The 12,803-nt window shown below is 39.3% G+C and overlaps 1 protein-coding gene across 3 annotated transcripts in view; it reads right to left on the reverse strand.

The window, feature by feature from the left end:
* The window catches only part of LOC131794166 (putative leucine-rich repeat-containing protein DDB_G0290503), a 43,305-nt gene that overhangs the window by 24,783 nt on the left and 5,719 nt on the right, over positions 1-12,803 (reverse strand). For all 3 annotated transcript variants that reach the window (XM_066163231.1, XM_059111688.2, XM_066163232.1), the window contains exons 8-28: positions 12,343-12,588; positions 11,560-11,622; positions 11,212-11,274; positions 10,882-11,040; positions 10,195-10,278; positions 8,975-9,037; positions 8,518-8,580; positions 7,846-7,920; positions 7,645-7,728; positions 7,151-7,213; positions 6,920-7,003; positions 6,567-6,650; positions 6,380-6,454; positions 5,563-5,646; positions 5,190-5,252; positions 4,635-4,718; positions 4,321-4,404; positions 3,744-3,827; positions 3,523-3,606; positions 3,263-3,358; positions 786-869 (exon numbers count right to left, since the gene is read on the reverse strand). In XM_066163231.1, coding sequence (XP_066019328.1) covers positions 786-869; positions 3,263-3,358; positions 3,523-3,606; positions 3,744-3,827; positions 4,321-4,404; positions 4,635-4,718; positions 5,190-5,252; positions 5,563-5,646; positions 6,380-6,454; positions 6,567-6,650; positions 6,920-7,003; positions 7,151-7,213; positions 7,645-7,728; positions 7,846-7,920; positions 8,518-8,580; positions 8,975-9,037; positions 10,195-10,278; positions 10,882-11,040; positions 11,212-11,274; positions 11,560-11,622; positions 12,343-12,588 — 1,869 coding nt within the window. The remainder of the gene's footprint in view (positions 1-785; positions 870-3,262; positions 3,359-3,522; positions 3,607-3,743; positions 3,828-4,320; positions 4,405-4,634; positions 4,719-5,189; positions 5,253-5,562; positions 5,647-6,379; positions 6,455-6,566; positions 6,651-6,919; positions 7,004-7,150; positions 7,214-7,644; positions 7,729-7,845; positions 7,921-8,517; positions 8,581-8,974; positions 9,038-10,194; positions 10,279-10,881; positions 11,041-11,211; positions 11,275-11,559; positions 11,623-12,342; positions 12,589-12,803) is intronic.

Here is a 12,803-nt window from a genome sequence, read left to right on the forward strand (position 1 = left end):
AGCCCTTGATTAGGACATCGAGCCGTTTATCATATGTGAGCATCGTTTTTATTTTTGTATTTATATACGTTTTAGAGATGCTGCAGCTGTCGATCTGTTGATAAATAATAGTAGGAGAGTCTTTCGATTCACGGCGATATATGGTAAAAAACTTGTTTAAAGGGAGCAACACGAAAAACATTTCATGTCCGATATACTAATCGCTCAAAAGGGCAATTACTTGAGCTAACGAAGGCAAAAGAATGATTATGTAACCTTACCAAAGCAAGATGATTTCTTCGAAGCGTGTTCATTGTAGCTATTTGTCGCTTTAACTCTTCGCTTTGTTTCACCGACGATAAGCTTCTGTAGTTCAGTGCTAGCTGATTGTTACGTCACGCTTTTCATCATTGCACGTCTAATCCGATTTAGATTCCGCGCGCGCTTTGACTGAAACACAAGCGAAATAATTTCCTCTACTGTTTCTCTCAGTTAGTACGTGCGCTATGACTGGTCAATCTGGCCGGCCGAATTTTCACGTTGCGGCCCGCTAAGTTCAAAAGTTTGTTTCAGTTAAAAACTTCCCCCCCTACTTGAACCCAGGGACATCTGAAATATCTCAATAACCTCGTTTTCTCGGTCCACTCTGTAAGTTACGAAACCTCGTTTTTTCCGCTGCGCGCTTAGACAACAATATCCGAGAGGAAACACCGCGGTCCGTAGCTTATAATACGGACCAACAAAACGAAGTTAGTAAGGAGTATGTATAAGTAAAATATGATTAAATAGCAGTGCAAATGTCACACCTCGTCGTAACATTCGGTATACTGTTGCTGTGTTTCGGCGAACTCCTCTTCAAGCTGCTTAATTCTTTTATCTCTTCTGGCCACCTATGAACACAACGACCACGGGAAAACATACGGTAAGAGTTATTGATTTCGTAAACAAAACAAAGGCTTGTGACGAGTTGCGTGAGGTACTAGATTCATTTTGGCTAATTGCACCTTCCTAGAGAGAAAAGAGAAAAAGATTCTATCGGCTCAAAGGTAACAAGAGTAGTTCAGATTGGAAAGTTTTGAAGCAGATTAGAACAATTTATAATTGAGTGCTGAGCGGTAATCTTGGATTTCTATGTTTTTGCTTTGATACCATATGGTTTTTTCGAGAAAACTCGCGCCTCACAACACAAGAATAAAGCTTAAACCATTCACGGTCATTTGTACTTTTCCGCACTTGTGGTCGCTTAGTTGGATCTAATCGGAGTTGTTATCGGCTCCTTGCCGTGTGAACCTTATGTATGTTTGGTAATTGTGATTACGGCGGTTTTTAGTTTTGTCATTCAGTCGAAATACTCTCTACAATAGAGCGGGACACACCAGGCAAGTAGTCGCCGTTACATTTCGGTTTCTGTGACATGAGAGTTTTGGAAACAATCCTACTTTGTCCAAGCGACGTAATACTGTCTCGCAAAGAGTAGTACAAATTCAGACTGGTTTGATTAAGCGTTTCCTATGCCAGGATCTTACTAAGTGGAGACGGTCTAAAAGGTGGGCGCGCATGCAAAAATATGGCCAGCAAAGGAGTGCGAGGCAGTTGCCCGCAACTGAGCAGTCCCACGTTTGTGTACGTGCGTAAGTTGTAATGGTCAGGGGAGGTCTTTTCAAGCGGTCAAAACCAATACGTCTCCCAGTAGTTCTGAACAGCCAATCAAGTAGGTGAGTCAGGGCGTTTTAAAGTATTTCCACCTTTTTTGATAAAGACTTGCGTTCGAAAAGTCTCCAGCAATTATTTTCTTATACATATTTCGAAGAAAATCCCAATTTTTTAGCAGGTCTTACGTGACGGCAGTTTTTTCTTATTAAGATTCTTTAAAGAATTTTGTTCGGGACAATGGCGCGCAGTCGCAAAAAAACTGACCGTATTACGCGTGCCTAACTTTTGACCGCTGTTTTGTTTAGCGTTCGCTTTTACGTTCGTCCCCTCTGATTGAGAGGTTGAATAAGGCCACAATAAGCGGTTTGTCGCACAAACTTGTAAAAACGAATTGGTGTTTGCGGTATCTCGGCTCCTTATTTGAAAAACCATGTTGCTTTGGTCTGATCTAAGCAGCTACTGCATCGTTTGTTATCGTCGTATGTCTGGTAAGGTGCGGAGAATCGAGTAATCCATCAAGCTGTACAGTCAAGGCGAATAAACTGTTCCAGTTACTCTTCCCTTTCGTCATTTCACTAAAGCGCTTCTCAGACGGACTTCACTGATACAAAATAATCATTAAGGATATTGCACTGAAACACTTTCGCTTTCTTTTTTTACCGCCTTAAAAAACTAAAAAGTAGCAGCAGTTTATGACCAAGGCAACATTCAAGACCATATCTTTCAGCAGAAGCTAAAGCAGATCCTCCGAAAATCAGTTCTAACTAAAGCAGAAAAAATGGTCTAAAATGTTGTCAATATTTAAGACAACAGAAAACCAAGAGACCATCTGCTAAAAATATATTTATTAAAAATATTGATAGAAACTATGTCACAATTAGTCATTGATTTTCTTCCAAAAGTCAAATCGAGAATATATACCAAGATACAAAAATCACAATATATTAATTATACTAAATTTCAATTTTTTTCTCTCTCTAATATCACTGCTTTCATGATTTATAATTTGGATTTCTGGGAGAATAAGGAAAATTAATTGTACAAATCAAATGAAATAATCAAATGAATTATAAAACGTTTGAAGTTTTTTCAAGTAGCAAAAGTTGTGATTCTACGTCTACTGCTTCAGATGAAAGATGGTCTTGAATGTATGAACTGCTCTATCGTGTTCTTTCCACATATACGTCATGATATGAAAGAACGTGGATTGGGCCTCTATAAATTGAGTACGATTGGTATTTGAAGAAAGCATCAACCATAATTTCAAACCACAAAGCTAAAAATTCAACTTGCACTCAAACCGAGCAGTCGAGCGTTAAAAACCATAAATAATATGAACTGTCCAAAACTGATGGGAATACCGCATGTCTTGAAATGAAAAAAATATATCTTCCAAATAAAACTGTAAAATGTAGAAAAATATAAGCGTGCAAAGAAAAGCTACCATTTAAATTCCTGAAAAAATTTCAACTATAACAAACACGATTTCTTTTAAACTTTCGACGATCACTAGTCCAGATTGGGGCGAAATCAAATCTAATGAGCCAATTTATTCCTGTGGCAAATAAGAATCAGTATTGTTGTTGGTTATGCTGTTATTGTTAAGGAACAGCTCGCCTTCCACACTCACATCATCAGCTGTTTTCTCTTTCAGATTCTCAAGTTCTCGGCTGCTTTCATTCAAGTCTCGTTCCAGTCGACTGATCACATCGAGTTGCTGGGAGATCTGGGAATGAGATATTGAGTTGCTGAGTTTGTGTTTAACTGGTTGACTCGTTAAAGCCGTTTAATTGATTGAAAAGCAGATTAAGCCATAGAAATGAAATGAAAAACAAGAACAGCCTAACTTTAACAAAAAAACACAAAAATGTTATAAAAGAAAATTCGCACCTCTCGTTCTTTGTCTCTTTGTTGATCTTTCAGATAGGAAGTTTCAGACTTTAGGCGATCTATCATTTCGTCCCTTTTAGACATCTGATAAAGAACGAATAAAAAAAGAAGAGTTACTTCTTCTACTTAACATTCACTGGCAACTGGTGACAGCTCTATATAAAATGGAAACTCACAATAGAAGAAATCCACAAGAAAAAACAGAGTACAGATTAGCAAACCTTCGACAAAACATCTCTGTGCTGTTCCTGTAACTCATCCATCTCTGAGGCCAAGTGCTGTATTGTGTCCTCCTTCATTTCAGCCTGATCGAAAGCAGACGAAAAAAATGTTTAAAACTGATTCTATCTGATATCTCAATGATTTTTTCCAATACCATAGGTTCAGGTGTCTCACTTGAACACGAATGCACAGACGAGTATTCACGTTGTTTAAGGAAAATCGATTTTAATATCCTATCAGAGCGTTTTCCGACTGAGAGACGTAAAAGAAAAACCCAACCAATGACAATGGCCAACAAATAAGATTAAGAGCCTATAAGAACTAAAAGTAAAAAAAACGAAAACTCCCTAAAGCGCGGGAAAGCGCGGGCGACCAAATCGTAGCTGGTTTCAGTTCTGCATTTGATTGGTTGAGAGGGTGGCACAAGGTTTCTCGACCAATCACGGAGCGAGGTATAGCAAAACCAATGCATTAATCTCATTAATTTCGACACTCAATTAAAAACTGCTTCAGTTTGCGGGTTTGTATTAGACAGAGCGTTCACTCCATCAATCGATGCCTGGAAACGATCCTTACTTCGTGTTCCCTCTGGTCTCGATCGCCTTGAAGTGACGTCATTTTCAAGTTGAGTTCCCGGATGGTGTCTTCGTAATGCTCGAGCTGCGAACAAGAGCGGTTGGACAAATTTAAGAACTTAGAATAACTAACATAAAAGGTCAATCCTTCAACATCCAAGATTTAATCAGTAAGTGTCACCTTCGCCTTCTTTAAATTTTCTTGTAATTTGGTTGTAGAAATTTGATGATAAGCCTTGTGCAAACATCCAACAAAGTAAATTAAAATTACCAGGAATCAAGATTTTCATGACAACAACAAGAAAAAATCTTGACCTTATCGGTGTATTCTTCGGACTTAGATTTCATGTCGTTCAGTTTGGCCTCCATGTCGACAACTGCTGTATTCCTTTGCTGCATCTGCGGGTAAAAAGTAACGAGATAAAAAAAATCGATCAAATGCATGTAATGTAGGTCTGTTTCGATTTCGAAGAGAATTCACATGAACGAAACGAAACGTCAAATCAAAACGATGAAATTTTAATAACCTACGACAAAAAACAAGAAAACGTCGCGGCGCCAAGTCTGAGAACTCGCTTTAGAAAAGTCCCAAGTCTCTTGGCCAGCTTTGATATGTAACTTAGCCTACGGGGAGGCCCTAACTATAAGTAACGCAGGAAACGCTTTTTTCCACCAGCGGGAAGATTTGAGACGAGTCGTGGAGACATTTACCGGGGGGTCTGTAACTAATGACTGCAAGACCCCATGCAGAATTCTCACGACTCGTGTTGCACAAGCTCCGGGCCTCGTACTTTCCCGCGGGCGAAGACACACTCGTGCCGCAACGAAATCGCCACACACGCTATTATGCCCAGAAAATAGTATTCTTACATCTTGCAGACAGTCTTCATATTGCTGTCGAAGTCTCTCAACAGCTCGTTCGTGCTCTCGAACCTAAAAAAGACATTCAAAGCAATTAATTGGAAATTCTTCGACCATAGATGATGTTAAATAATATTAAATATCGCGGTAAAATGGACAAGAAAACCAGTTAGCCTTTTGAGAGGCCTCCTTGAGAGTGATAACAAACTGTAAATATCGGGCGTGCAGATTTTCCGGAAAGGTTAAAGATCACTAAAAGAGTAAAAAAGGAAATCCACTAACAGTTCACTAAAGGTCACAAATAGGACTATATTTCGCTTAAGACCCCAAAATATTACTCTTAGTTTATTTCTTGTCTCCGTATCGAGGCCGTCGCACTTACATTATCTTCAGCCTTTTGCTGTTGTTCCTGAAGAGACAACTTTTCGATCTTAAGTTTATGTATAGCTTCTTCTCTCTTGGCGACCTGGAAACATAAAATTAACGTTTTCTATGAACGACAGGGGAAGGATTGCGATACATTTTTTTTTAACAAACTCCAACAGTACCCCCTCGTTTCTTGCCAATACACTCCTCGTTTGGGAAAATAGAGAAATTATCAACGGAGTGTTGAAAGTGATCCGAGGCTGTTTTAGTTTTTCTTTTCTTCGCTCTATGATTGGCCCAGAAAACCCACTCCACTCTTTCAACCAATCAGATGCAAAGCTGAAACCGATCACGACTGGTTCACCCGCGTTTTCCCGCGCTTTGGGAATTTTGGTTGTTTTACTTTGAGGTTTGACTGGCTCTATAAGCTATTTTCCTTTCTTCCGATTGGTTGTTGTGATAACTGTGGTTTTAGTTTGGCGAATTTCAATCGAAAAGTACCCTCTAAAAAATAGCACGCCCCACCATTTCAACTCCTTGCATGCCTTTTAACCCTTTTCTCCCTAACATCAGTATGCATATTCTCCATACTGTTCTCTATACATTTCCTGAAGTGTAGACAAGGAGAATTTGTTTAAAAATCAAGAGCTTTATAAGTTGGTGATCATTTCCCTGATTCTCGTGACCTTAATGTTTGATTCAGGGGTGATATTGAAGGAGAAATTAAAAGCTGGGCACTCTGCACACTGGGTTAAAGAATTAATACACGTCCCACGAGGCAACAATGGAAACTGAATAAACAATAAGGTTGTCATGACAAGATTTAAACGAACCTCTTCTGCCAACACGTCTTGCTCGCTCTGGGTAGAGATCTTGTAAGCTTGAATTTTAGCTTCGAGTCTTCCTTTCTGCAATAGAACACACCATGGACTTTACCGTTTGTTCAAGTTAAACAAGCCCGAGATCCTTGCTAGCTGTATGCTGAGCATTTATGACGGCCTTGATAACAGTTCTAGTTACCTCTTCAATCGCATCCTTCAGCTGTTTCCTGCTGCCCTCCAGATCTCCCTCTAACTGCTGAATGGTGTCGTCACGTCTCGTGATCTATAAAACCCAAAAGGGTTACACTGTACTGAAACGAGTGCATGGGTATTACTACAGGGGTAGAGTGGAATTTCCTGGGACTGCCACCCCCTCCACCCCTTTTTCGCGGGGTGGATGTGTTGATTCACGATAATACAACAGCCTGCCATACCCCTAAAGATGCCGATGATAGTCTACTGAAGGAACCGATTTGGTACATTAATAAATTACTTACGGTCTCCATTCTCGATTAATCAACAGAAAACAAATTTAAGTAAAAATATTCTTACGTCATCGAGTGCTCTTCGATGGTTTTCTTGCGCTGTCAGAAGCTCCAGTTCAAGCTTTTGAATAGCTTTTTCGCGTCGAGACACCTAACAATAAAAATAACGAGAATATATTACGTTACAAGTCACACGCATAATATGACATGCACCGAGCAAGAGTAACTCTCCATTAGAGCAAACGAACTGACAAGAAAGTAAATCCATCCAGGAATTACAACACGTATTAACACTTACCTCGTCTACAAAATCTTTTTGCTGCACTTGAAGTCTTTGTAAAGCCTCTTCCCTGTGGGAGACCTGCATTGCGCGAAAATGCCAAAATTAGGGGAGGGAAACAATTAACGGGCTTGATTTGCTTTTTATTTGTTTTGTCTTGGTGGAAAAGAAAAGCGAATAGCAATTCACACTTGCAATTACAACTCTGAGTTGAAACCAGTGACAGCTGAAGGATTTCTCTCATCTAGCTTTGCTCGTCACGATATCAAGTTGATTATTAACTCTTTGCACCTTGACATCATTATTAATGTTCTCCATACCGTTCACTATACATTTTCTTTGGTGCTGACGAGGAGAATTTGATTAACAATCAAGAGCTTCTTTACTTAGTGCACATTTCCTTTATTTTCATAACCTTAATGTTTGATTTAGGGATTATAATGAAAGGAGAAATTAGATGCTGGTCACTCTGAGAGGTCAAAGAGTTAATGGCTCGCAGCATCGATTTGTACCTTGGACTGAGCTTGTTCATACTGATCTTTTAAGTTTGAGAGAGCCATCTTAAGTTCCCGCAATTCTATATCTTTGTCGTCCACCTAAAAGATAAAAAGTACGTTGCATTAAGAAATAGAAATACTCGGTATAAGGTTCAAGAGAGAAGTTTTTAGAAAACGTAGTATTAAATGATATATTTAAATGAATCCAGCACCTACCATTTTCCCGAGATGATCAGACTTTTCTAGGCTGCTCTTTTGACTCCTCTCCAACCGATTTTCCAGGTCAGACAACTGCAATATAGGACCACAACATCATTAAGTATTAACGAATAAAGAAGTCTCTCAATTTACCAATCGGGTGTTCAAGAACGAACTTTTACAATGGCCTTATTATGAAACTTTTATTGCCGATTAATTTGTTTACAGCAACGAGTTATTATGATTAGGAAATTCGACGGGCATAGCTAAGCCTTTAAGTGATGTGTCTGAAGTTTCTCGAACGGCCAATCACTACATGGTCTTCTTGATAAACTCTTTACACTGACGGTGAGCTTTTTGAAATTTAAAGATCCACGACATAGGAAAATTTCGTTCGCTTTCTTGCCAAAATTTAATTTTACAGTACTCCTAAAAAAACTACCCTTCCCCAGTTTACAAGAACTGACGACTCGATTGTTATCCCAGCGATGCATCAATAGCACGGATTTATTTGGTTACAATCGAGGATAGTTCCAAGTCAATGAGCGACAACCCCACCCTACCCGGCATAGGTAAAAATGTATTTCTTCTCTCCTCAGTCCTCTATCGCTTTAGCTACAAGTATGGATATTCAACATGGCAGCCAGCCAGCCTCGATCGTGGAAATCCTGCATTTCCTTCGTCACTTACCCTTTTATTAGCAACATTTAGTTTACTTTCCAGCTCTGCCTGTTTACGACTGTAGTCTTCGATCTACAAAAACACAGTAAATACACTATTGCAAACAGCGCAAATGACATGTAAACATTTTTCCAAAGTTCTAGGAAACTGTGTATGCAAATATCTTGCTCAAAAGCAAATATCACATTAATTTTTATTACAAAATCGTTACAGATTCCGTTGTCTTGAAACGGAATTTTTGTAAACGATCAGACAATATCAAGAAAGGTGACAAACACATAAATGTATGCAGTATTTCTATGAATTACAACCATGTACTTACGAGAAAGCATCGCAACCAGATCGCACAAAAAATTGCAAACACGCAATGAAAAACGCAAGAACTACTTTTATAAAACATTTAACTGAATCAACCATTGTACCTTACTTGAGAGAACTAGGAAAATAAAAGGCGATAAGAACTAACCGAGTCTGTCATCTCTTTGTTTTGAGTTCGGAGCTTTGAAATCACATTATTCCGATGTGAAAGCTGTAGAGACAAAAATATGTAGTTTTCTAGAGCTGTGTATCACTTAAAGCTTCTCTAGAGAAGCTTAACTAGAAACGCAAAGAAGAAATAAACAGGGCTGGATAACAGCACAAACAACAAAGGCATACTTCAATGAAACATCTGTTTTATAAAGGCCGCGTGGAATTCGTGTTAAATAAAGCTAACAAATATTACAAACGACATGTTAAGAGACGATGAGCAAATACCTTAAGCACTATATTACATTATATGAACACTGAAGACACTGATAAGTTAATTTTTGATCGGGGCTACTCTTAAAATATAAGTTTGTTTACACTTCGATTCGGGCTTTACAAAGTCGCCGGTTGGGCAAAAGTTTTTGAAAACAATCGCAAATTCGCGCCTTAAGCACAGTACCTTTCATACAGTCGGTCAGACACTTCATTAAACCAGGCCAAAACGTCACAAGTTTCAAGTAAGGTCTTACAGAATCTCGAGGCAAAAGGAATCGAAATTCTGCACGAAAGCCCTCGCTGATTGCTCTCCGTAGCAAGGGACGCTAACTTTTCACACAACCGAAACAAATTTATGCAGTATGACCAATTTCAATTGATCTCTAACAAAGCAACGCCAACTGAACAATGACGCTTTTGTTCAAGATCACACACTCATGCAAGCTTTGAAAACATGTTGAGTTTCTATCGAGTACAAGAAAACAAAGCAAATTCATCGCTACAATAAATCTAGCGAAGAAATACGAAAACAATTGCCGCTTGTTAGACAGTATGATCTCTACAGAGCATTAACCTCTTTGCTTCCTTTTCCGCGCAAAGTGAAGGAAGTAACATAAAAATTACTGAAGAAGTCCACGAAAAAAATCGAAAGACATAGAAAAAGAATGTTGACATGGGAAATAATTAAAAGAAAAAGAAAGAGAATAAAGTTTTACGCCTTTCCAGAAAATAAACAAGAAAGGTGAAAACAAATTAAGGTGTTAAAATAAACATAGATAGCATACTTTTTGTTCACTATTCAAGAATCATCTGCTCCATGAGAGTATATGCCTTTTGGATTTATTTTTCGCCGAGATACTAAACTCTGAGCCAGAGTTAACAGCTTTAAAAAAATGGCTTGATTCAATGTCATCACGAATGCAAAACTAATTTAAGACTTACCTGAGCGACTGCTTCTCTGTGTTTGTTATCCAAAGCAGAAAGTTCCGTCTTTAACGTTAAAATGGTATCATGGCGCTCGGCCACCTGAAACAACAACGTGATTGGCTACTCTGACAACCTACATCACCGTCAGTCCCTTGCAATAAATTAAGCCGATATTTTTCAAGCTTGTAATAATTTTGAAATTCCTATTTATCTTCACCATCCTGATATATGCTCCCTCACTTTCCATTTTTCTAATAAACGATTATCTTCAAAAAATTCACTCTATTTAACGGTCACTCTCTCTAACGCATTGGTACTAAAATCTGTCAGACGGAGAATATCGTCTTTGGTAAAAGATGAGCCCAGGGTATTGAGGTATAGTTTCACTACAATCACCCTGGCCACGAAGCAAGCTCAGATTCGAATTATGACAGTAGTCACTGATTATTTCCCTTGACAAGACACTGTTATCTCTCAGAGATCCTCTCACCACCGAGAACTACATAATATTGGTACCAGCAAACTTAAGAAATTACGGAAGGGTCTCCTGTGGGGAACTGCCACCCCGACCAGAATAAGCAGTTATACTCCTTGTCACACACACAATGCACTGAAAACCAGAGTAAACCGGATACAAATGAGTCTCAACCCTTGAAAGACTTACCCTGAGCTTGACTCACTAGTCGTCATTTCCAAACTTACCTCATTTGCTAGTGCGTCTCTCTGATCATTAGAAGCCACCTGCAGTCGTTTTATCTCTCTCTGGGCCGCTCTGGATTCCTCTTCTGAACGTGCAACTTGCTCGCGACACTTCACAACATCTCCTTCCAGTTGCTGAATGTGAAATTTATTCTTCTCCAGCTGAGATAAAATAAATTAGCCAATAACTTTCACTCTCATTTCCAGCTTTCGATTTGGCTTTACATTTTTGTCGCATGCGCTAAGAGAGCCCCGGAAGATATTTTCCATACCTTCCGAGGGACATTCCAACGCCCGCCAAAATTCATCTTACATCAAAATAAAATATTTTACCTCGTAAGTGCAGTTGTCAAGCTGTGATTTGAGCTCTCGGATCTCTTTTTCATACTGTTGGATCTGAAAATTAAATGAAAGCACACAAACTTTGCTCGTCGTCATCAACAACGATCGAATGAGAAAAAAAAGCCAACAAAGTGATGAAATACTTTCCATCAAATCCTTGGCAAGTATGAAAAAAAAAATACAGTCACGAAAACAAGGAGAAACGCGCCATGCAAGACGACACGTCAAAAACACTTGTTGCACTCATAGAAAGTCAGTTCACATCAGAGGTCAAACGTCTCAAAGACAAACGGAATCTTCCATCCTTTCCTGCTCGCCCGACATGCTTTCACCACTAACCTCCTTAATGGCAGCATTATATCGGTCTTTCATATTGTCAAGCTCGGAATCCCTTGAAGTCAGCTGAAACAATAGAGGAAAGTAAGCGAATAATATAATTTCACAATTAGATACGTCGTTAGAAGTTTAAGCGAAGCAATGCAAAAAGCAAGGGAGCAAATTTACGCGCACATTGCGTTCAAACTGGCGGATCTCATTACGCGCATTTTATGCGCGCGCAGTGTTGCAACACGATCGGCCAGTACTGAAAATTCGACTGCGTCAGTGAATTTTTCTTAACTCCTCTCTCACACACAAAATTATTTTGTTCGGGAAATGAGCCTGCGCTCCTTGAGAGGGGGAAAAAGATCGAACTCAAGAGAGCAACGAATTTCATTCAGCGTTCAACTTCTGTGCATGCGCGGACGTTGTAGTGGTTAGTGGCGTAATTCCAGGCCGGCCAAGTTGTCCAACAGGAATTAAATACAACTACGCAAGCCAGTAAGTCACAGAGTGTCAACAGCGTATAACTTTTTTTAAAAGCTCAAAAAACAAAATGATAAATTGACAGGATACCCATAATCAAACAAGCGTTGCGTTCGAACAGTTTCAATTTTCCCTCTTACTTTTGTTTCCTTTTACAGATTTCTACGAACGTTTTCATTTTTTACCCGTATTTTGTGTGACGGCAGCTGTTTCTTACTATGTTTTTCGAAGAAATTTTGAGCGCGCGCGATCGGCCAGAATTGATCCCCTCGCGCATGCCCAACGTTTGACCGCTATGTTACGAAAATTACTGCTAACCTCGCTGACCAACACTTCTTTGTGTCCCTTGGCAGCATGCTGACTTTCGCTCAGTTGACTTTGTAGTTTGATCACTTCCTGGGCAGCTTTACGTCGCTGATCTTCAGCCACTTCCAATTCAGCCTCTAGTCGCTTAACTCGCTGTTCAAACTCCCGGGACAAATCCAATGGAATGCCTCCTTCTGAGTCTTTTAATGCCTGGACTTGTGTTTTAAGTTCACGGTTTTCTTCTTCGAGTCTTGCAACCTGTTCAATGGACACCATAATAAAATATTTCTCTAGTTCCAATACTCTTTGGTTGTCAAGCTTGAATTTGATGAGAAAAATGTCCTTGAGCTTCAATCAAATTCATTCTTATAGAGCCCAAATAGGAATTTATGTAAACATCTAAGAACTAACTCATGACCTCTGCGATACCGGTGCAGCGCTCTACCTCACCGCAGTGCAAATATATGAATTTC

This window comes from Pocillopora verrucosa, chromosome 3, assembly GCF_036669915.1.
Source record: "Pocillopora verrucosa isolate sample1 chromosome 3, ASM3666991v2, whole genome shotgun sequence".
In the NCBI taxonomy this organism is placed as follows: domain Eukaryota; kingdom Metazoa; phylum Cnidaria; class Anthozoa; order Scleractinia; family Pocilloporidae; genus Pocillopora; species Pocillopora verrucosa.